The sequence below is a fragment of the Arvicola amphibius genome, chromosome 5 (assembly GCF_903992535.2).
Source record: "Arvicola amphibius chromosome 5, mArvAmp1.2, whole genome shotgun sequence".
Taxonomy (NCBI): domain Eukaryota; kingdom Metazoa; phylum Chordata; class Mammalia; order Rodentia; family Cricetidae; genus Arvicola; species Arvicola amphibius.
This window is the reverse complement of record NC_052051.1, coordinates 55844934-55867789: the sequence shown is the minus strand read 5'-3', so window position 1 is coordinate 55867789 and position 22856 is coordinate 55844934. Positions and strand designations below refer to the sequence as shown.

Below are 22856 nucleotides of genomic sequence, written 5' to 3'. Positions count from 1 at the left end.
TGGCAGGGGCTTCTAGCGGGGTCCTGAAGAGAGGATCCGGGGTGCCGCGCTGGAGACTGAAAAGTAATTGTGGGGGGGAGGAGGGGCGTGGCCGGGTGCCTGTCCTGGGAGCCAGGCAGGTTCTCCGCAGCGGCAGTGGAGTGACCGGGGCGCGGGTCTGGCTGCGCCGTCTGAAAGTGGGCGGGAGGTCGGGCGGCAGCGGCCGAGGTTAGCGCTCGGCTCTCAACACCGGGGCTGCAGGAGGGGGGGCGAGGGGGGGCGGCACGAGCTCCGCGGAGGGCGGGCCGGGAGGAGGCGGCGGCTCGCAGAAGAACATGAATCAGCGGCGGCGGCGGCGGCGGCGGCTGTGGAAGGAGCGCGGTGGCCCAGCAGCGGCCCCGGGGACTCCTCGCTGCTGACGGCGGTGGCCGCCGCTCGAGGCGGCCGCGGGTCCGGGACGCCCCGACCGAGCGCCGCCCCCCGCCCCTCCCGCGGGCTTCCCGCCCCTCCTCCGCCGCCCTCCTCTCGGCGCTCGCGGGCCGGGCCCGGCATGGTGCGGCGTCGCCGCCGATGGCGCTGAGGCGGAGCATGGGGCGGCCGGGGCTCCCGCCGCTACTGCTGGCGGGGCTGGCCTCTCTGCTGCTCCCCGAGTCCGCGGCCGCAGGTAGGGGTGGCCCGGGAGGCGGCGGGGAGCGGGGGGCTGCCGAGCGGCACGGCTGAGAGGCGCAGCCCAGGGACGGCAGTGGGAGAGACCCGGGCCTGGGCCGGCCAGAGGTTGGGGTCGGTGGCCGGGGCTGAAAGGCCGAGGCTAGGACGCAGCGGGTGTTGGCTGCCAGACCTCCCGCTGCGGCCCCCGCCCCCAACTTTCTCGCGCCCGGGGCTGGCTGGGTGCAAAGGAAGAGAGTGAGGGGTGTGGGGCAAGCCGGGGGGTGGCTAAGGACTGTATTTTCCCGCCTCTATCTTCCTAGTTGTTTGCTCCCTTTTCCTCAGTCTTGAGGACCCTTCTGCGTTCCGCACACCCCCGAAGGTCCCAGTCTGAAACTACGGGATCTGGGTTTGAGCACCCAGGTCTGTGTAGGTGCCGGTTTCTAAAATACCTCTAGCCGTACTCTATCTAGTTCCTGTGGCCCTTGGCGCTCCCGGAAACCCGAATGTCGAAGAGCTTGGGCTGGGTGAAGGTTACTGGTCCTCGTGAGGATTAGCTTTACGTTGTCACACAGCCACTGAGGCATTTCCCCGAGGCAGGAGGGCAGCACCTTTGTCCGCAAGTTCCCACTGCACACATCTGGAACCACTGGGTGTAGAAGGGGTGTGAGGCTATTTCTCCTTGTTCTGGGAGGGCGTAAGGAGTAGGGTAGAGACGAGGTTCAGGGCAGCAGACTTCCAGGAGGCATTTCTTAAAACTGAGTTCCTTGCTACATTAGTCTCCAAAGGAGGGGAAGAGAAAGAGAATGGAAAGTAGATACAGATTTCGAGGTGCGTTTCTGATGCTCAATGAGCCCAGGAATTTACCTAGGGTTACACAGTAAAGCACTGGAAGAAGCAGGTCTGGATTTTATTTATGCAGATACTTCAACTGCCCGTCTGTTTAAAAACATTAGAGGAGACCCTTGCCTGAGGATACGTGGGCCTCGTTGATGCCACACTGGCTGGTGAGGAGGGGTGTCTTAGGCTCCTGCTTAGAGGCCCCACCTCTCCTCTTCATGCCTCCCATTTTCCTAGCTCCCGCCCCTGCACACATTCAGGTATTAATAGAGCAGGCGGCTGCCAGGAAGGCTGCCATGTGTTTGATCTGACGTGGTTTTGGAGCCATATGTTCCCCGCTTCAGGGGAGCACTCCCTCCTTCCTCCCTTCGTTTGGCAGGGTGGGGTGCAGGGGTACTGGCAGCAGTTCAGGGGCTTGACTGACACCCTGGGCACAGAGCTGGCAGCCTGTTGCACTGGTTGGGTAGAGCAGTCGTTCCCAAGGCAGTGCTGGCTCCAGGAGGTGACGAGTCTCCACTGTCACTCTAGCTCAGTTTGCCTCCTGGTGATTGGGTAGCAGGGAGCTATGGGGAAGAGGTTCTTAGTGCTAAAGGAGCTGGGCAATGACAGAAAGCTAGAGGTCTTGTGCCCTTTCTCCCAACCTGGGTTCAGACCACCTTCCTTCAAATAGAATCCTGTCTCTGCTTCCTTGGCCATGGCCGAGAATGAGCCTTCTAGCTTAGACACCGCTTTCTAGAAGAGAATGGGAGATGTTCCCAGAGACACGGGCTAGCTCCGTCAGACCGACATATTCTCTTTCCCATCCCTCAGGCCTGAAGCTCATGGGAGCCCCAGTGAAGATGACAGTGTCTCAGGGGCAGCCAGTAAAGATCAACTGTAGCGTGGAGGGAATGGAGGACCCTGACATACACTGGATGAAGGATGGGACTGTGGTCCAGAATGCAAGCCAGGTGTCCATCTCAATAAGCGACCAGTACTGGATTGGCTTACTCAGGTGCAGGACTCTGGTGTGGGATGACAGCCGGGGGACAGACAGCCTGTGTCCGTTTTATAAGGGCCTGGGAACTGAGGCTGTGCTGATGTCTAGAGGTCTGTGGTTTTAAAATTCGGCAAACCATGGAACCTTCTAGAGACTGGACATGCTAAACCCATTAAGTTTGCTCAGGGTCTCACGTAGCACTGGGTGGTTTGGAGCTCATTCTCTCTATATAGACAAGTCTAGCCTCAAACTCACAGTCCACTTGCCTCAGCCTCTAGGGTGCTGGGATTAAAGGCTCTGCTTCTCTTGACTCTGAGAAGTAAGCCTGCCTGATCTCCTGTCTCCACAGTCTGAAGTCAGTGGAGCGGTCTGATGCCGGCCTGTACTGGTGCCAGGTGAAGGATGGGGGAGAAACCAAGACGTCTCAGTCAGTATGGCTCACTGTGGAAGGTGAGGAGCTGTGTGGGCCATTTGGCTTGGAGCTAAGAACTGTACCTCTACAGAAGAGAACTCAGAACAAGCTCGGCTACCCTATCTCCTGTGGCTTAGGCTCTAGGCCAGTGGTTCTCACCCTACCTAACGCTTCGTTCCACCCTTTAATAGAGTTCCCCATGTTGTGGTGACCCTCAACCATATGCTACTTCATAACTGTAATTTTGCTATGGATATTAATCGTAATGTAAATGTTTCTGGAGATAGCCGGTTGCCAAAGGGGTTGTGACCCACATGTTGGAAACCACTGCTCTAGGCTCATCCAGACATCAGGGACCCCACCTGCTGGAGTCTGGATGTCTAAGAACCAAGGAGGCCACTAGGACCCACAATCTCTGACGTCCAGTCTGTGCCAGCCTTCTGAGCAACAACTGTCAAGCATTCATGAGAAGCTGGACCTCCTCCTGCCAGGAGGACCTAGGGAAAGGGGAGGGGTGGGGGAGGGGAAGGAGGCTCCACAGCTGCTGGAGCTCAGAGCTGTTCAGCCCTGGAAAACAAAGTGACTAAGAAAGTAACAAAGGGCCCTGAACAGGAGCCGGGGCCTGCCAGCAGAACTCGGCTAAAGCTCCCACCCACTCCCCCTCCCAGGGTGCTCCTCCCCCCCACCTCCCCACCCCAGCCTCTCCAGTGTTCTGAGAAGGGCTGTCAGAGCAGGTCTGGGAAGGGACTGTGGGGGCTGTGGCAGCAAAAAAGGAAGATGGTGAAAACAAAGGCCACACTTCCCCCTCCCCACACCTCAGGCCCCGTTTGCGGCTGACCCCTTCGCGAGGGTCCTGTGGTGCCGGCCGTACAGAGTAGTTCAAATGGAAATGAACTTGTGGTTTGAGTAGTAGGAAGCTAAGAGGTGGCAGGGCTAACACCCCCTCCTTTTTTCTCCCTAGGTGTGCCATTCTTTACAGTGGAACCAAAAGATCTGGCAGTGCCACCCAATGCCCCTTTCCAACTGTCTTGTGAGGCCGTGGGTCCTCCGGAACCTGTAACCATTTTCTGGTGGAGAGGACTCACTAAGGTTGGGGGACCCGCCCCCTCTCCCTCTGTTTTAAATGTGACAGGTGAGCAACCTCAGGAGGGGGCTTTGAGCAAGGAGAGAGAGAGAGAGAGAGAGAGAGAGAGAGAGAGAGAGAGAGAGAGAGAGAGAGAGAGAGAGAGAGAGAGAGAGAGAGAGAGAGAGAGAGAGCTGGGTCCATGCCTGGAGGAGGGAGCCCTATAGAGTTGGGATCTGCATAAAGCTGAGTTTGTTGTTTGAGCGGCCAGAGCAAATCCCAGTGTCTGGGTGCGTGAGCCATGCCATTGCTGAGCTCATTAGTCAGGTGTGCTGCGCTGGCAAGGTGGGCTGATTAGGTGCGATCCTGCTGTGTGTGCTTACCGAGGGTGCTGGGACCTGCTTGCCTCACCCACGGCAGTCTGGTCCTTGCACAGCTGGCCCTGAGAGAGGAATTGTATGAGATCAGGGGCACCCATCCTCCCCCCCTCCCCAGGGAAGGAGCCAGAAACCAGCCCACGCAGAGCTAAGGAGGAGTGTCTGGCAAACTGGGAGAGGACTCAGGCTATAGAAAGGGAAATGGGGGAGGGTAAAGGGGAGAGAGAGGCCAGCATCAAAATACAGGGCCTCCTCACCTGATGGTCCTTTCTACAAAATTCCCAATCTGTTCCTATCCCTCTACAGTTATACCCCAAGCAGTCACACCTGCACAATCTCCCAGACTCTCAAGATCCTGGGCATATACATCACATTTTGTGAGACTTGCCAGTCTGTGAAACTAAGTATACTTTTTCCAGTTGAGGCTTGAACTGTGCAAAATAGCATGAAAGGGAAGTCCCCAGGGATCTGAATTGTGATGGAGGGATATAGGACGTGCTGGTGCTAGGGCAGGACCTGTTCAGAGAGGAGGCTGGGCTCGCAGCTTTCAGCTTCTCTCCAGATGTGCGGGGTAAGGACCCTCAAGCAGCCAGCCCTGTAATAATAACAACTCAGTGGAACTCCTGAACTCCTACTGCATAGACCACACTGTGCTGGGCACCACAGGGAATTGAAGGGAACAAAAAGATCGAAGCTACTTTTCAGCCTCCAAAGAATTGAGGATGGTTGGTTAGCATGATACATGCATGAGGAGCAAAGTCTCACAAAGCTAAGAATCTCCAAATGTGACAGTGGCGGCAGAGACAAACAAAAGGGCTCTGGTATAGCACAATCAAGGAGATGCCAGAGAAGGGAGGGTGCCCTGTGCTGTCGTGGGAGATAGGATTGAGGTGGGAGGCACGTTCTAACATTTCTCTGAGCTCTCACGTGTGCTGTGCACTTCAAATCAATTACCTGATTCCTAACATCCATTCGCCGATTGGGGAAACAGAACACTATCCAAGCCCATTCTGTCATACTCCACTGTCCAACCCCTTCCTTGGGCTGGAGGGACGTCTAAGGTGTTCTGGGGGAGAGCCTACATTGGAGTCCCTTTTTCCCTAAACTCACCCAGTGGGGATTGCTGCTGTGGACTAACTAAGGTTTTCTGGCCCCAGGAGTGACCCAGCGCACAGAGTTTTCTTGTGAACTCACAACATAAAAGGCTTGGCCACATTCCCGGCCAGCCATTATTCGCCTTCAAGTAGGGGGGCTCAGGCTGGGATGGGGGTGGGGGGAGCAGGGGGAGGACAGGGGCGCCGGCTCAGCCAGCTGTCTAGCAGTAGAATTGGCTGGCTGGCCAGCTTGCATCAGCTCGGCAGGAATCTCCAGGTGAGGGGGTGATTGGCCGAGCTCCCATTCCTAGTGGGAGCACCTGAGACCCTGCCACAGCAGAGACAAGAATAGAATCCTGACGTCACAGCAGATTTCCCATCACGAAGCAGAGTCCCTGGGCGGGAGGAAGGTTGGAGCCAGCAGGAGATGGTCAAGGCTTTTATTCAACCTTGTTTTCTGTCTCTGGTATAGAGGGAAGGGGTGGGCAGCAACAGCCTAGCAGGGTACCCAAAGTGTTGGTGCAGAGGGGGCGGGGAGAGGGAGGAGAGAAGCTAGCTAGTGCACAAAGGTGTTTCTCTGTAGAAGCCGGGCAGTTGCCTGTTTCCCCTTTTGTAGCCCCAGAACAACCCCTCCCCCACCCTATTCTTTTGGTCAGGGGCCCGTTATCCGGTAAGGCAGCTTCTGCCCTCAGCCTAGGCACTCTCCCAGGTGTGAATGACAGTGCTCTACCGGTAGCTGGTTTATGCTCCCCTATGCCTTGACCATGCTGAGTAGTCATTTTTAGGGGGTGCTCCATGCCCTAGGATGAATTCAAGGCTTGACTCGTAAGCCTTCCTTCCTCCTCTCATATCTTACTGGACACTGACACTCAGTCCCTATCCACAGCACCGCCTGCAGCTCCCTTCAACATCACAGTGACGACGATCTCCAGCCGCAACGCTAGCGTGGCCTGGGTGCCCGGTGCTGATGGGTTAGCTCTGCTCCATTCCTGTACCGTGCAGGTAGGCTGTGCTCATTCTGGCTGCAGTGTGTGACAGCTGTCACACTTAACTAGGCCTGCCTGGGACTCTGGGTCTGAGTACATGCTGCTTCTCAGTAGAAAGAGGCCAGGCTTTCTCTTCTGTCCCTGACTTTAGCAACAGAGGGGCTCAAAGCCTATGCCTTCTTTATATTAGAAAGCAGGTCCAGAGCAGACGGGAGCAGCTGTCTTGAAATTAGCTCTGTAGACCAGGCTGGCCCCAAACTCACAGAGCTCTGCTTCTGTGAATTAAAGGCATGGGCCACCAACCAGCTGGCTGGAAGATTATTCTTTCTTTCAATTTATTCCTCCCTTTCAGGGCTGGGGATCAAATCCAGCCTCTCACATACTTGGCAAACCCTATACCGTCAAGCTCAAAAGAGTTTTTCTTGTAACGTATCTGATAGTCTTCCCTATCATATCCTGCCACTGCCCCTAAAGAGAACAAGAGGGCCAGGAGGGGTCCTGAACCCTGGTGAATAGAAAAGGTAGGGAGGGTTGATAGCACTCTATTTAAAGGGTATTTAATGAGAACCTTATCTGTCTGTCTGTGTGTCTGTCTATCCATCCTGAACTGGGGACAAATCTAGGGCCTTGCACATGCTAAGCAAACACTCTTATGTATTCCCAGTCCTTTAGTAAGAACCTTTGAAACTTCTAATTAAGTCCCCAAGGCAGGATGGCCCTCCCTATGGCTTCACCCTGGCCATAGCCCTTTGTCCCTGGGCAGAGTCTGCAGGGCAAAGGGGACAAGCTTATCTGGACATTCTTACTGCCACGTAACGCTCTTATACATTGAGAATGTCTTGCCCTGGTTGCCCTGACTCCTGGCCCATCCTCCCAAAGGTAGACCTTTCTGTGACGTGGGTACGTCTCTGTCTAATCGCAGCCACAAGGCTCGGTGGGTGGGAGCAGTCAGCATTGTCCACTGCCATGCCTTGAAGACCCTCATGGTGTAGACTCATTCCTGGGGCCCAGCTCTTCCTGGGCTACCACACTCAAGGATTTGGAGAATTACAAATGGAAACCCAACCTTCCAGGTGGTTTTATAGGTTTGTTCGTCAAGATAGCAGCATAGAGCCAGGCATGGTGTCACACACCTATAATCCTAGCACTTTGGAGGTAGAGGTCAGCAGTTCAAGCCAGCCTGGGCCGTGTAAGACCTTGCCCTTGCCCCCCAAAAAGGTGATGGGGAGTTGGGGAATACCTGGAGATGTAGCTCAGTTGATAGAGTGCTTGCCTAGCATGTAGGAAGCCCTGGGTTCTATCCCCAGCACCACCTAAAATAAATCAGGCATGGTGCAGATACTTCTATCCAGCACTCGAAGGCTCAAGGATAGTCTTATTTATTTATTTATTTATTTATTATCTTTTGTTTTGTTTTGTTTTGTTTTGTTTTTCGAGACGGTTTATCTGTGTAGCCCTGGCGTCCTGAAACTTGTTTTGTAGACCAGGCTGGCCTCGAACTCACAGAAATCTGCCTGCCTCTGCCTCCTGAGTGCTGGGATCACAGGCATGTGCCAACCACCGCCTGACTCAAGGATATTCTTGACTATAGAATGAATTCAGGCCTAGCTTCAGCTACGTGAGGCCTTCTTAGAGGAAGGGAAAGAGAGAATATGGCAAATGAAAAAAGACTAGGCTAGCACTGTAGTGCAGCCAAGTGGCACTTGTTGTAGTGTAGCATACATAAGGCCCGGCACCTGGTCCTCAGCACTTCTAAATTAATAGGTAAATAGATTTATTGGGTCATTTTCTTTTAATGTTTAGTAGTTTACCCATGTTGTATATGAATTTGTGTGTGTGAGTGTGTGTGTGTGAAGGAATGCCAGGGATTGAACTCAAGGCATTTGAGTATTTATTGACTTCTCTTCATGAACTGCACCCTAATGCACACATAGGCCTTCAGGCCTTCCTTTGGACTCTTGTCCTGGGCCTCCAGAATGTAAAGTAGGAAGCCGGTTCAAAGAGCCCTTGCTCCCCGTTTTCCTTTCCTTGAAAAGCTCTGAGCTTTGGTGGTGAGTAAGAAACAGAGATGGCGGATATCTGAAACAGTCGAGCACTAAGTACAAATTGGCAAGCAGAGGTTTCGGAGTTGCCGAGACATCAAGAAAGTGACACTAACCTGGAATAGTGCCTGCCTTTATCCCAGCACTTGGGGAAGGTGAGGCAGGAGGATCTCTGAGTTCAAGGCCATCCTGGTCTACAGAGTGAGTTCCAAAACAACCAGAGTCACCAGGAGAGAAACCCTGTCTCAAAACAACAGCAAGAGGAACACTTAGACCTGCCTCCCCCACGCCTCCTTGCTAGGACCGCCGGGATTGCAACGCAGTCTCAGAATAACTAGGACTTCTCAAGGAACAGCAGGTCATTCCTAGCAAGAGGATCAACATCTGTAAAAGAGAGGTTGAACCTGGTTTGGTCTTGCAGGGACAAGTTGGGGCAGGTGTTTGCTGACAGATTTAGAGGAAACATTTGTTCAAGCCCTATCTAACAGTCTTCCATCTCAGAGACCTTAGCTGATATCATCAATTTGTGCTTTTCTCTTTTGTTTGTTTGTTTTTGTTTTGTTTCTGTTTTTTCCTGAAGGTGGCACAGGCCCCAGGAGACTGGGAGGTCCTGGCTGTTGTGGTCCCAGTGCCACCCTTTACCTGCCTGCTTCGGGACTTGGCCCCTGCCACCAACTACAGCCTTAGGGTGCGCTGTGCCAATGCCTTGGGGCCTTCCCCCTATGCTGACTGGGTGCCCTTTCAGACAAAGGGCCTAGGTAAGAAACTCAGCAAGAGGGGTAAGACTGGAGAGGGAAGGTGTCAATCAATCAGCACTTATTGAGCACCTACTGCATGCTACTACATACCATTTGTATCTAGTTCTTATGGGAGGAGCAGATAGATAAGCAAACTGGAAACCATGGGACATTATGGTAAGAGTACCCCAGGGGGTCAAGCAGAATCCTCTACAGAGGGCTAGAATTCAGCTCTGTGATGGATCCTTTGGCCTAGCATTCAGGAGGGCCCAGTTTCAATCCCTTGTACCTCTTTAAAAAGAAAAAAAAATCCCTATGGGATGGCCGGCCTTCTGACATTGTGACACAAGGTCACCTATAGAGTCCACACTGGAGAACCAAAGAATTAAGTTTAAAAAAAAAAGAAAAAGAAAACTCGTGCTTTAAGTGCGTTTGTGATTCTGTTCATTTATAAGGCCCCCTGGGCAACAGAGGCCGTGAGTGAGGTTTGCAGGATAAGAAGGAGCCGTGTCGATGTTTTGTGGGAAAGTGCAGCAAAGTAGAGCCTCACAGCCAGTCAAAGAAACACGCTGCCTGGAATTTGCTTGTTGTTCTCTAGCTGTTAAAAGAGGCCGGGTGGTGGGGGGAAGGGCCCAGCAGTACCAGGGTGCTGGAGAGCAGCACTTTAGAGATGTGGGGGCTGGGCCGCGTCTGTCCCGCCAGGCTGCCCTCTCCCCAGCACAGGGCATGGTAGCAGTTGCAGCTGGGAGGCCCTTTCCTCACCCTCTGCTTTCTGAGCTCTTGAGCTCTTGGTGTGTGTGGGAAAAGTAGGAATGCTACAACTTACTTTCTTTGGGTATAGCACCAGCCAGAGCTCCCCAGAATCTCCATGCCATTCGTACTGACTCTGGGCCTTATCCTGGAATGGGAAGAAGTGATCCCTGAGGACCCTGGAGAAGGCCCCCTGGGACCTTATAAACTGTCCTGGGTCCAAGAAAACGGAACTCAGGTAAGGGAGACAGTCCTCTCTGCTTGCTTGCTTTGCAGGTGCTGGAGGGTCTGGGCCTGCCTACAGCCCCAGGGAAACACCCTCCACCCCTGGCAAGGCCAGCTCCCTGTCTCATTGGTTTGTATCTGGGGCTGGGATAGCTCTGTGGCCACTTTGTATGCAAAGCAGGAAGCCTATTCCGCCACTACAAAAGGGGGTGGTGGTCTGGAGCACAGATAAGCTTGTCTCCAGCCCCAGCTCTACTTCCTCTCCTCTAGGGATGAGACCTCTTCCCTGCACTGGGGCAGGAATGTGGCTCAGGAGATTGTGTGCTACAGCCCTCATCACTCACTGTACCCCAAAGGTTCCCAGATTCCTAGCTGAACTTCTTTCTGCCCTCCTATCCCAGCTGGAGGCTTCCCAGGCTCAGTGTGGGGGTGGGGCTTTCCCTGGCTGCAGGATGAGCTGATGGTGGAAGGGACCAGGGTCCAATCTGACCGGCTGGGATCCCCAGAAGGACCTGATTTTGCGTGTGTGTGCCTCCAATGCAGTTGGCTATGGGCCCTGGAGTCAGCCACTGGTGGTGTCTTCTCATGACCATGCAGGTAAGTCTTGGGGAGTTAAGGCTTTCAAGGATAACAGACTGATGAGAGGAGGCAGGTGACACCTCTTTCCAGTGCAACCTCCCAAGTTAACGAGTCCAGCAGTTGAGCCCGGGCTTGGTGTTTCTAGCTTGTTTTTCCTGCCTTTGCTTTGGTCACCCTGCAGGTCACAGCAGCCAGGGCCTGTCAGAGCTCAGGTAGAAACTCTCGGGTCTTTCTCTAGGGTCTCTTTCACTTGTCTCTCTTCTCGACTTGGGAAGTCAAGAAGACTTTTGTTAAGGCTAGGTGAGGCGGCCATCCTGGGAAAGTTCTAAAAGGACATTTTGGTGTCGGCCTGGCTCATGTCATTGCCTTTCCCTCCCACAGGAAGGCAGGGCCCTCCCCACAGCCGCACATCCTGGGTGCCTGTGGTCCTCGGGGTGCTTACCGCCCTGATCACTGCTGCTGCCTTGGCCCTCATCCTGCTTCGAAAGAGGCGAAAGGAAACACGGTTCGGGTAAGGAAATGGGACTCTGGAGAGTGAAGTGTCCGCGGTAACACAGGCCTGGGGATTTACCTGAAGTCCTGGATTCCTCTTTAGGCAAGCCTTTGACAGTGTCATGGCCGGAGGGGAACCTGCTGTGCACTTCCGGGCAGCTCGGTCTTTCAATCGAGAAAGGCCTGAACGCATTGAGGCCACACGTGAGTGATGGAGGATCGTGGAAGGGAGAAGACAGGCTGTCTCATGGCCCTGCCTTTTCCCTCATTAATCCAGCTAACGTAGCTGAACCTTGACAAGTCCCAGAGAAATGAAACAGACACCCGAAGTGCCTGGTAGAGCTTATCACTTACAGTGTGGAGATCCGGCTCGGTGCTGAGGACGGGGAGCTGGGTGGCGATAGCAGGCTGGAATGGGGATTTGACTACCGCCCTGCCTCTTTCTCACCTCCTCCCTGCAGTGGACAGCCTGGGCATCAGCGATGAATTGAAGGACAAGCTGGAGGATGTCCTCATCCCAGAGCAGCAGTTCACCCTCGGCCGGATGTTGGGCAAAAGGTGTGGGGGCTCTGCAGGGGACTGGCATGAGTTTACCCTCTCTGAACATGTTGTTCCTGGCACTTTCAGGGTATAAATTTGGGTCAGCTCCTATAAACAATATATACCTATGAATGCCTGATTTGGGGGTGTTACACGGAATGGTGGCTGGAGGCAAGGAAGACAGGGAGCCATTCCCAACAGAGCCTTCTTTAAGAGCTTTAGGGGATGGTTTTGTGACCCCATGGGGAGTCATCTGAGAGAGAAGGGAGTAGGGAGCCTGAGGTGCCTGCCCTCTCCATTGGTTTCGTGTCTAGGAGAGTTTGGGTCAGTGCGGGAAGCCCAGCTGAAACAGGAAGACGGCTCCTTCGTGAAAGTGGCTGTGAAGATGCTGAAAGGTGAGTTAGACGATGGGATTTGTTGCCAGTTGGGGAGGAGGGGTAAAGGAGTAACAGGTCCTAGAGCAGGCTGCACTTTGGTCTGAGAGTTCCCAAGAAGCTAGTTGGCACCAGCAAGGATGCTGACTACTCGACATGACTAATTCAAAAGCGTGAGCCCACACAAGGGTTCGTGCCCTAGCTTTGCTCTGTGCCGTCAGCGATGACAGCCCTCTCCATTCACTGACTGATTACAGCTGTGGGTGGCGGAGCTCACGGGCTGTCAAAACCAAAGGGATGGCCAGCAGTCTGCACTGGAGAGGCAGAGGCAGGGGATTGTTAGAAGTTTGAGGCCAGCCTGGGCTACATAATGAGTTCCAAACTAGCCTGAGCTATGAAGCGAGACCTCCTAGCCTAAAAAATGTCAGTGGTGATTCAGCGCTGGTGAGGAGTACGGCAAAGGATCACAGGTGTGAATCTAGGCTGGACCGTCTCACACGGACAAATGCGAAGACGCATAAGAAAACATGAGCAGGCAGAGAAAATGTTGGACAGCACCTTTCCCCTGTCCCTTGTGAAGCCCAGGGCTTCTGAAGGACTGGTCTTAGGTATCTTGGGAGGGTGTGGGAGTGAATCTTGTTTCCCGTTCCTCCCCTTGCTTTCTCTCCCAGCTGACATCATCGCCTCAAGCGACATAGAAGAGTTCCTCAGAGAAGCAGCTTGCATGAAGGAGTTTGACCATCCACACGTGGCCAAGCTTGTTGGTGAGCCCAAATGGAGGAAGCAGATATAGAATAGGGCTAAAAATATGCTCCACCAATATGAGAGGGCAGCCTGGAAGAGAGGAGTTTGGGTACTCAGTGAGCAAGCAGGTAGTGAGTGAGTGAGGTCCTGTAGAAATCTGGCTGTGAGGAGCCTAGCTCAGAACTCCTGTGGGTGGAGAGGGTCAGGGGATGGACCAGGAGCAAGGACCAGCAGGAGAGCCCTTCGTGGGTGCCTAGGCAGGAGCAAAAGTGCCCTGGTAGAAGAGATAGCAGCACAAGGGCTTAAAATGGAGCCAGCAGGTAGGGGCTGAGGCAGATACCTCGCTGTCCTTATGGACCCAGTTCTTTGACTCTCCCTTGTCTCCTAGGGTGAGCCTCCGGAGGCAGGGCTAAAGGTCGCCTCCCCATTCCCATGGTCATCCTGCCCTTCATGAAGCACGGAGACTTGCATGCATTTCTTCTCGCCTCCCGAATCGGGGAGAACCCTTTTGTGAGTGCCTCGGGTGGGGGTGGCCACAAGGAAACGGGTGGGAGAGTGATGTCTGGAAAAGGAACAGAACCTGGGGAGAAGAGGCTCAGGGCTGGGGGGGGGGGGCAGGACTCAGGGAGCCATCAGGAGAGGGGTTAGAGCCCTATTGTATATATAATGGCTTCCTTTCCCTGTTGAAGCCTAACTGGGACTTTAGGTCAGGCAAAGGCCTTTTTGGGAAGAAGACATTTGATTCTCTACCTCTTTCTCAGGCTTGCCAAAGCTTCCTTGGGAGGCCCTTGTACCCTGTCTCTTTTCAGTCATTCTTTAAGATGGTTTTTAGACTTTCTGACTTCTGCCGGGGAGCTTGGTCATTGTGCCCCGAGAATTGGGTAGGTCCAACCTAAGCTTGCCCTGTCTGCCTACCAGAAACCTGCCCCTCCAGACTCTGGTCCGGTTTATGGTGGACATTGCCTGTGGCATGGAGTACCTGAGCTCCCGGAACTTCATCCACCGAGACCTGGCAGCTCGGAATTGCATGTAGGAATTGTGGTGGCCTGGTGGGTGAGAGATAGTTAGTACCTTCCTGGCATTTGCTGATGTCACCCCCCTGCCCTGGATGGAACCTCCTATGCATGGGGATGGCCTGGCTTTAGTAGGCTGTGAGCACGGGGAAGACTGACTATCTTTCAACACTCCTCTCAGGCTGGCCGAAGACATGACAGTGTGTGTGGCTGACTTTGGACTCTCCCGGAAAATCTACAGTGGGGATTATTATCGTCAGGGCTGTGCCTCCAAATTGCCTGTCAAGTGGTTGGCCCTGGAGAGCTTGGCTGACAACTTGTATACCGTACAGAGCGATGTGGTGAGCGTGAGCAGGGAGGCACAGTAGGGCTCGGTAATGTGAATAGGATGGATTAGTGTGTGGGTGGATCTACAGGACCCAAAACAGGCCAGCAAAGCTCTGCTCTCTGAGCTTTGATTACCTGAGTTAAGAGACCCCAGTATTCCAAGATCTGGCTCTGCTTAGCTCAGGAAACCTGGTAACATTCTCCCCTAACCCTGATTCTGTACCAGTGGGCCTTCGGGGTGACCATGTGGGAGATCATGACTCGTGGGCAGACGCCATACGCTGGCATTGAAAATGCTGAGATTTACAACTACCTCATCGGCGGGAACCGCCTGAAACAGCCTCCGGAGTGTATGGAGGAAGTGTGAGTATCCTGGGTAGGGGTTATGGGAGGGGCTTTGGCTCATGGCCGTTGCTATAGCTGCTATCCAGGATGAGCTCAGAACCTTCACTGGACTTTGTTAGCCCTTCTTTTGGGTCTCAGAGTCAAGAGTCAAGAGTGACCTATTCCATATTTGCCGCCAAGCTCCTTGTTTTCTTTTCTCTCTCTTTCTCATCACCCCCCCTGTTTTTTCCTGGGAGGGGGAATGTTGAGACGGTTTTTCTAAGCGGCTGAGGTTGGCCTCAGACTCTGAATTCCCTTTGTCTCAGTCCCCAGAATGCTGGAATCACAGCTGAGAACGTGAACCACCCTGCCTGGCTCCTACACCATAGTTCTTGCTCCAGGCTTTTCCTATCTCTGTTGTTTACAGTTTCTAGAGAGCATCAGGAGCCGTGAAAGTCAGAGGACAGAGTTGATTTGAGCAGTGCAGGTTTCCTGGTCACTTCTTAGGACTCCACCCAGTCGGGAAGCCTGGCTTTAGCCCTGGGTCCATTCACACAGGGCTGTACAGAGCCCCAGGAAAAACAAGCAGCCCCTGACTGACTATCTTTTCTTAGCCAGATCAAGGTGGGGCCTGGGCTTCTTTCCTGGTCTTGGCCTCCCTTGAAGGAGAGGACCTGAGATCCTGGGAAGAAGGAAACTGACTCCTTTCTTTGCTGCAGGCCCAAAGGACTGTGGAGCAGGGCGGGACTCCCACTATAGTGTAAACAAGCCCTTGTGACGGGATGACATAATTGTCGCTGGCCCTAGCTGGGCCCATTAGGTATTCTACCAGGCAGTCTTTCTCCAACCCTAGAAGGAAAAGGCTTATTATCTCTATTTTGTGGATGAGGAAATAGGATTAAAGAGACTAAGTAACAAGGCCAAGGTCACACGCTATTATTATGTGATTAATTTGGTACTTGAACCTAGATCCTTGTGATTTTAGAGCTCATGCTCTCAACCATGAAATCAACTGTGTTTGGTCTGTTCTAAAATTACTCTCTGATTCCAGTTAAGACAGCATGGTCTAGAAGCATGAATTCATGTTCCTTTGTACCGTGTAGCTTTGAAGTTAGACCTCCGGGGTGCCACAGCCATGAACGGGTGGAGGGGAGTGAGCTTGAATGGTGGTGGTCTCCTTTCGGGCAGTGGATTCGTAGTACCTGGAGCCTGGCATCAAAAGAAAATTTTAAGTCATTTATTACCAGACCTGGTGGCACACACCCTTAATCCCAGTGCTCAGGAGGCAGAGGCAGATAGATCTCTGTAAATTCAAGGCCAGCCTGGTCTAAGACAGACAGCTAGGGAACACAGAGAAACCATATCTGGGAAAAAAACCAAAACATTTATTTACTTATCTTGGTGTTTGGGAATTGAGCTCAGGGACTGTATACGATAAGCAAGTGCGCTATCACTGTGTTACACCCCAACCCCTCACTAGAACTTTAGATAGAATTCTGAGTGCAGGAACCAGCCCTGCCCACCTATTCATTAAGCAGAGCTCAGGCCTTTGAGATTGAAAGCTCAGGTCTCCTTGTGGCTGTCCCCAGCCTCAGTCCTCTTCTAGAGCTGCAGCTGAGCTCTGGGAAGCAGGAGAGAACAGACCCTGGCTCAGCCTTCTCCCAGACTGGAGCTGCCGTTGTCAATGAAGGGTGGGCGGACACTGGCCTCCCACCAGGCAGCCTTGGAGGAAAGGTGCCAGTTGGCTTCCAGCACAGCCTTGAGAATATGTCCCAGTCTGGCCATATACCCACAGTTCTGGACTATTCCCACAGCCTGCCTGGGTCTGGCATGATTCTTCTGCCATTGGGGCCTTGTCTAGGAGGGCTTTTTTTGTGAGACAGTTACTTGGGGCTTTTGCCATGGACAAGAGTCAGGCACTGCTGATTGCATTTTGTCTCAGACCTTTCCATGAGGGAAGGAGTCTGTGTGTGTGTGTGTGTGTGTGTGTGTGTGTGTGTGTGTGTGTGTGTGTCTCCTTAGAAGCAGTGGAAACTATAAGAGAATCTGTAAGGCTCGTGAAGTAAGTGTTGGGTGGGGTATTCCTGGCACAAGGAGAGGGCTGGAAGCTTTTCTGAAAATGCGAGTATACGTGCATGGGTTCTGCCTCGTTTGAAGTTGGGACAAAAGGGGAGTGTACCAGTCTACCACCTGAAAAGAGCCCTGGGTCCAGGGTCTGGGGTATGACAGCTCAGCACAGAGTACTTGCTTAGTACACATGAGACCTGGGATTGTCCAGCACCACAGAACACAAACAAGGGAGACGATCCTGACTCTGGGGTTCTGTGTAAGACAGAAGTGCTTGTATTTTAGTCTCCCTCCTGAGACAGCGCAGAAGCTGGGCCATTAGCCTCTGTGGCTTCAAGCCATAGCTCAGTGACTTTGGGGAATTTGTTTGAGACAGGATCTCACTCATCCTAAACCAGACTCAAACCTGCCATGTAGCTCAAGGGTAATTTGAACTTCCGATCCTCTTGCCTCCACCTCCCCAGTGCTGGAATCACAGGAGTGTAGCAGTTAGGAGGTCCTGGAGGCCAAACCCAGGCCTTTGTGCTTACCGAGTCTCCTACCCACTGAGCTACTCTCCTAACCCTGTGTTTTATTTTTTGAAACAGGGCTTTGCTCTGCAGCTTTGGGCTGGACCATTGTATTCAAAATGTATCTTAAGCCCAAACTGGTAGTGATCTTCCTGCCTCTACCTTCTGAGTGCTGGGGTTAACAGGTGTGCGTTACCATTCCTACTTGCTACCTGTGTGACTTTATTAAGGATTTTTTAGTTTCTGGTTTTTTTTTTTTTTGAGACATGGTTAAGTGTATAACAGTTCTGGGTGGAATTCAATTTGTAGACCAGGCTAGCCTCGAACTCACAGAGACCCACCTGCCTCTGCCCCCTGGGTGCTGGGATTAAAGGTGTGCACCATCATTGCCTGGCTTAAGGATTTTTTAAAGATTTAGTTTTATTATTTTTAATTGGGGATGTGGATGTGAGTACTGGTACCCGTAGAGGCCAGAGATGTCAGAGCCCCTAGAGCTGGAGTCACAAGTGCTTGTAAGCTGCCTGACATGGGTGCTGAGAACTGAGCTTGGGTCCTCAGCAAAAGCAGTACTCACTCTTAGCGACTGAGCCATCTCTCCAGTCTATTATAATCAAGGTTCCTAATCTCTCCATGCATCAATTTCCGTATTTTCAAAATAGGAACTGTTAAATGTTCAGCTGGCAAGATGGCTCGGCAGGTTAAGGTGCTTGCTGCCAAGGCTGCACAGCCTGAGTTTAATCCTAGGGACCCATGTGGTGGAAGGAGAAAACTTGTCATTTGACATGTGGACTGTGACGCATGCATGTGAGTTCATGAGTATGTGCACATTTATGTACACACACACTAAATCATGTGATCTTAATGCATAGTAAACCTACACCAGTGTTAAAGAATTGTGTGTGTGTGTGTGTGTGTGTCCGTGTCCCCCCCCCCCCCCCCGCTCAGTGTCACGTGACTAAGAGGGACTCTGCTTCGTGGTCATGCCTCTCCTTACTCTTCTCTCTACCTCAGGTATGATCTCATGTACCAGTGCTGGAGCGCCGACCCAAAGCAGCGCCCAAGCTTCACATGCCTGCGGATGGAACTGGAGAACATTCTGGGCCACCTGTCTGTGTTGTCCACCAGCCAGGACCCCTTGTACATTAACATTGAGAGAGCTGAGCAGCCGACTGAGAGAAGCAGCCCTGAGCTGCCCTGTGGAGAACAGTCTAGGAGCGAGGCAGGGGATGGCAGTGGCATGGGGGCAGTAGGTGGCATCCCCAGTGACTGTCGGTACATCTTCAGCCCTGGAGGGCTGGCTGAGTCACCTGGGCAGTCTGAGCAGCAGCCAGAAAGCCCCCTCAACGAGACCCAGAGGCTGCTGCTACTGCAGCAGCAAGGGCTGCTGCCCCACAGTAGCTGTTAGCCCGCAGGCAGAGGACAGCTGGGGCCATCCCTCTGGCTCTGCTGGCCACTGTGCTGGCTGACTAAGCCCAGCCTGATCACAGCCCAGGCAGCAAGGTATGGAGGCTCCTGTGGTAGCCCTCCCAAGCTGTGCTGGCACCTGGACTGACCAAATTGCCCAATCCCAGTTCTTCCTGCAACCACTCTGGCCAGCCTGGCATCAGTTCAGGCCTTGGCTTAGAGGAGGTGAGCTAGAGCTGGTTGCCTGAATGTAGGCAGCTGGCAGGGGGTGGGGGTGGCGGCTATGTTTCCATGGGTACCATGGGTGTGGATGGCAATAGGGGAGGGTAGCAACAGCCCTGTGGGCCCCTACCCTCCTGCCTGAGCTGCTACTACTTCTAGTGCTCGCTTGGAGCTGCCTGCAGTCTGGAGGCACATCAGTGCCCACCACACTTAGGCTTAAATGCCAGGTTTGCCCCTCCAAATCACAAAGAGATATCCTTGTATTCACTTTTAGGTGGCAGGAAGGGATTGGCACATTTGGGTCCCAAAGCCCTGTGGCAGGAGATGGTGGGATATTCTCAGGTCTGAATCCTCATCACCTTCCTGATTCCCCACCCTGCCAAGGCCAGGAACTGACTGGGCACCTCTGAGGCATGCAGGAGGACAAAAGGCTACAGAGGTCTGTCTTCTAAAGGCAGGACTTTCTGAGTCTGTCTGGGTCTGTCTGGTGGAAGGGTGCTGAGGGGCACTGAGGGGCTTGCCCAGAAGTGAGTGAAGCAGTTCAAGACCCCTCCAAGCTTCCCACGGTCTGTCTGAGCATGCTACCAAGTCCCCAAATACCCCCTAAACTAACAGAGGCAGTTCTGTCTAAGCCCAACCCTTCCACATGGTGACCCTTAGGCCCACCCTCCTCTCTAAGTGGACGTCCTCTTTGTCTCAAGTCTCCAGAGAGAAAACAAGCCTGGTAGCTGATGTGGGTGAGAGAGATTCCTGGAGCCAGGGCTGGGGTCTAGGCTCCAGGATCCTCCTGGAATGCATGGGGTAGGCCCTTGCTGTTAGGGACATCTCTAAGCTATTACGTTGCTGTTTCAAAACAAATAAAATTGAAAACTAAAGAATCAAAGCTTTATTTATTCTTAAAATCATTACTGATACTTTTTTGTTGTTTTGTTTTGGGTTTTTGTTGAGACAGGGTCTCACTAGGTATCCCTAGCTGGCCTGGAACTCAGAGATAGACTTGCCTTGTCCCAAGTGCCAGGATTAAATTCCTGTGCTATTGTGCCCAACCCAAGGCTTTGTCTTTTGTTGTTTGTTTGGTTTTGGTTTTTTTGAGACTGGGTTTCTCTGAAGCTTTGGAGCCTGTCTTGGAACTAGCTCTTGTAGACCAGACTGGCCTCCAACTCACAGAGATCCACCTGCCTCTGCCTCTGCCTCCTGAGTGCTGGGATTAAAGGTGTGCGCCACCACCACCTGGCGCTGCCACCTCCTGGCAGCTTTGTCTTAACTTTAACATTTTTCCCCTTCCAGCCCAGGAAACAATGAGGCATCTCAGCAGCGAAAAGTCTGGAAAGATATGCCGAAGCATAGACAGCTGTTATCTTTACATGATATAATTAAGAAAACCTTTTTCTTCCTGATCCCTAAATTTTCTGAGTTAAACACAATATGCTTCTCATTAGCAGATTAGACCCAGTAACTCTCTATATTAAAGATAATATGTTGTCTTTGTAGACACTAGGAAGATGCAGATGGCCTGTAATCCCACCACCCGATGATATTAACTCCCACTGGGCTCTGGCAAATGCAAACATTTTGGAATAGAAGCCAGGTAGTAGTGCAGGTGGATCTCTCTGAGTTCGAAGCCAGCCTGGTCTACAAGAGTAGTTCCAGGACAGGTTCCAAAGCTACAAAGAAATCCTGTCTCGAGTCCCCACTCCCATCCCCCCACCCCACAGAAAAAAAATGGACTAGACAGGCTGTTCTCTCTCTACCCTGTCAAATGTTTCCTTAGGTCGTCCCCTCTTCACTCCAAAAACCTGGGTTGAGGAAAAAAACGAGCCTCTTGTGGAGTAGAGATACCAGAAACAGAATTGCTTCTTGGTATTGCCACCTGCAACCTAGTTTCAGCGAGAGTCCTGGCCTTGTGCAATCGGAGCCTGCCTCTGCTAGGGCGGAGGGAAATTGGGAGAGGCAGAGCCACAGCCCTGCTGGCTGAGGGCAATGGAATGAGGTCAGGCCCCTTCCCAGAGCAAGTATCCTGAAAAACCTGTTGCTGGCTCCTCAGGTCTGGTTCCCACGTAGCTTGTGAGACCTGAATTAAATTCTCAGGCAAGTAGCTTTCAAATACCTCATGCTGTGAATAGTTTTAACTGGAGGTGGTGATTGAGATAACGTTGGGAATTGACCAGAAGACCCTTCCTTTCCAGTAATTGCCTGGGGTCTGTGGCTAGGTTCATCACTGTGGTCTTCCTAAAAGTGGGAACTTAGCCTCTATCCTTTAGGACAGGAGAGAGGCAGAGATACTCGAGTAGAATAAACTGGGAGGTTAGCTGGGTGACAACCTCTTCCCAGCACCCCGAGAGCACCTTTAAACTGGTAGAGTTTTTTTTTTTTTTTTCTAATTTTTAAAGCTTGCTACAGGTGGCACATGTCTTTGATTCCAGCACTTGGAAGGCAGAGGTCAATTTGATCTTGAGTTCCAGAACAGTCAGGGCTATACAGAAAAACCCTGTCCCCTGCCTGTGTGTTGTCGCCCCCCCCCCACCCGGCAGGGTTTCTCTGTAGCTTTGGAGTCTGTCCTGGAACTCACTCTGTAGAGAAGGCTGGCTTCGAACTCAGAGATCCGCCTGCCTCTGCTCCCCGAGTACTGGGATTAAAGGTGTGCACTACCACTCTCCAGCTGAAAAACCCTGTCTTAGGAGGAAAAAAGTTTGTTACATAACCTGTATAAATATTTAAAAGAGAGTCTCTCTCTCTCTCTCTCTCTCTCTCTCTCTCTCTCTCTCTCTGTGTGTGTGTGTGTGTGTGTATGTGTGTGTGTGTCTACGCTCATGCCATGATGCATGTGAGAAGGTCAGAGGACAATATGTAGAAGCCAGTTCTCTCTTTTCTTCATATGGGCCCTAGGGATCAAGCCCAGGTCATCAGGTTTGATGGCAGATGCATTTACCAGCTGAACTCACCAGCCCTTAAGAAATATCTGTTATTATAGTGTCAGTGTGTGTGTGTGTGTGTGTGTGTGTGTGTGTGTGTGTAAGAGAGAGAGAGAGAGAGAGAGAGAGAGAGAGATCTGCTCTGCTCTCTTCCACCACATGGATCCCAGGAAGAACAATCTATTTTAACTACACAGTCACACCTTCAAGCCCTATTTATTATTTATCTTTGTTTGACTTGAGATAGAATTTCTTTACGTAGCTTTGGCTGACCTGGAACTCCCTATGTAGACCAGGCTGGCCTTGAATTTACAAAGCTCTGCCTTCCTGTGTCTCCTGAGTGCGGGATTAAAGGTGTATGTCTACAATATTGGGTATTTATATTTAATTTTTTTTTCTATCTGAGACAGGGTAGCCCTGGCTTTCCTGGAACTCACTTTGGAGATCCGGCTGACCTCAAACTCAGGTGGACCTGCTTCTGCCTCCTGAGTGCTGGGATTAAAGGTGTGTGCCAACACTGTCCAGCCATTTTCTCAATCTCTTTTGTAGTCTGGGCTGGCCTTGAACTTGCTGGGATTATAGGGGTATTCCACTGTACTAGACAACAGTGGAATTACTGTTGTGGTTCTGGGGAATAAAACCCAGGGCCTTATTCACAGTAGGTGACCATCCTAAGCAGCACCTCCTACCCCAGAGTGAGCCTTTATTGATGGACAAGGCAGGAAGCACAGCGCCGCAATCATGACTGTCTAGTCCTTGACAACGTTGACAGATCCCAACAGCAAGCAGTCAGATCAGAAAACAATATTCCCAGCTCCCAGGAGCCACCCTTGGGATCTGCTCCAGGTCTCAGCTTCCTTCTGCTCCTCAGAGGCAATCTCTAGCCGGACAGATCCTTGCCTGGGATTAACGTAGTTTTTCTTGAATTTGTATCTGAGGAATCCTTTAGGATAAATAATTTTTCAATTGGCTCCTTCCCCCCCGCCCCCCTCTGCCCTTCAATTTGTCTTCATCCCTCCCTTCTTCCTTCTTTTTTTACTTCTAGGGATCAGGCCTAAGATGTAATGCATACTAGGTATGTATTCTGTCACAGTGCTTGCTGGGATTTTATATACCTAGCACCAGCAAATAAATAACAGCAAAATATGTTTTTAACAGCCTTGCGGTGTAGCACGATGAGGCCTTGGTCTCCATCCCTGGCAGGCTCCTGAGTGCTAGGG

The 22856-nt window shown here is 52.3% G+C and overlaps 1 protein-coding gene across 1 annotated transcript; it reads left to right on the top strand.

Annotated features, from left to right (window-relative positions):
• Positions 1-531: 531 nt before the first annotated feature.
• On the top strand, positions 532-19458 carry Tyro3 (TYRO3 protein tyrosine kinase). Its single transcript, XM_038330948.1, is given in 21 exon segments — positions 532-643; positions 2275-2458; positions 2793-2893; positions 3817-3987; positions 5453-5538; positions 6263-6391; positions 8998-9175; positions 9996-10042; positions 10044-10142; positions 10581-10607; positions 10609-10726; positions 11090-11219; positions 11304-11404; positions 11662-11766; positions 12058-12135; positions 12786-12878; positions 13247-13368; positions 13778-13887; positions 14053-14212; positions 14425-14561; positions 18110-19458. Coding segments are annotated over 21 exon segments (2664 nt in total). The 5' UTR covers positions 532-549; the 3' UTR covers positions 18504-19458.
• The last annotated feature ends 3398 nt before the right edge of the window (positions 19459-22856 follow it).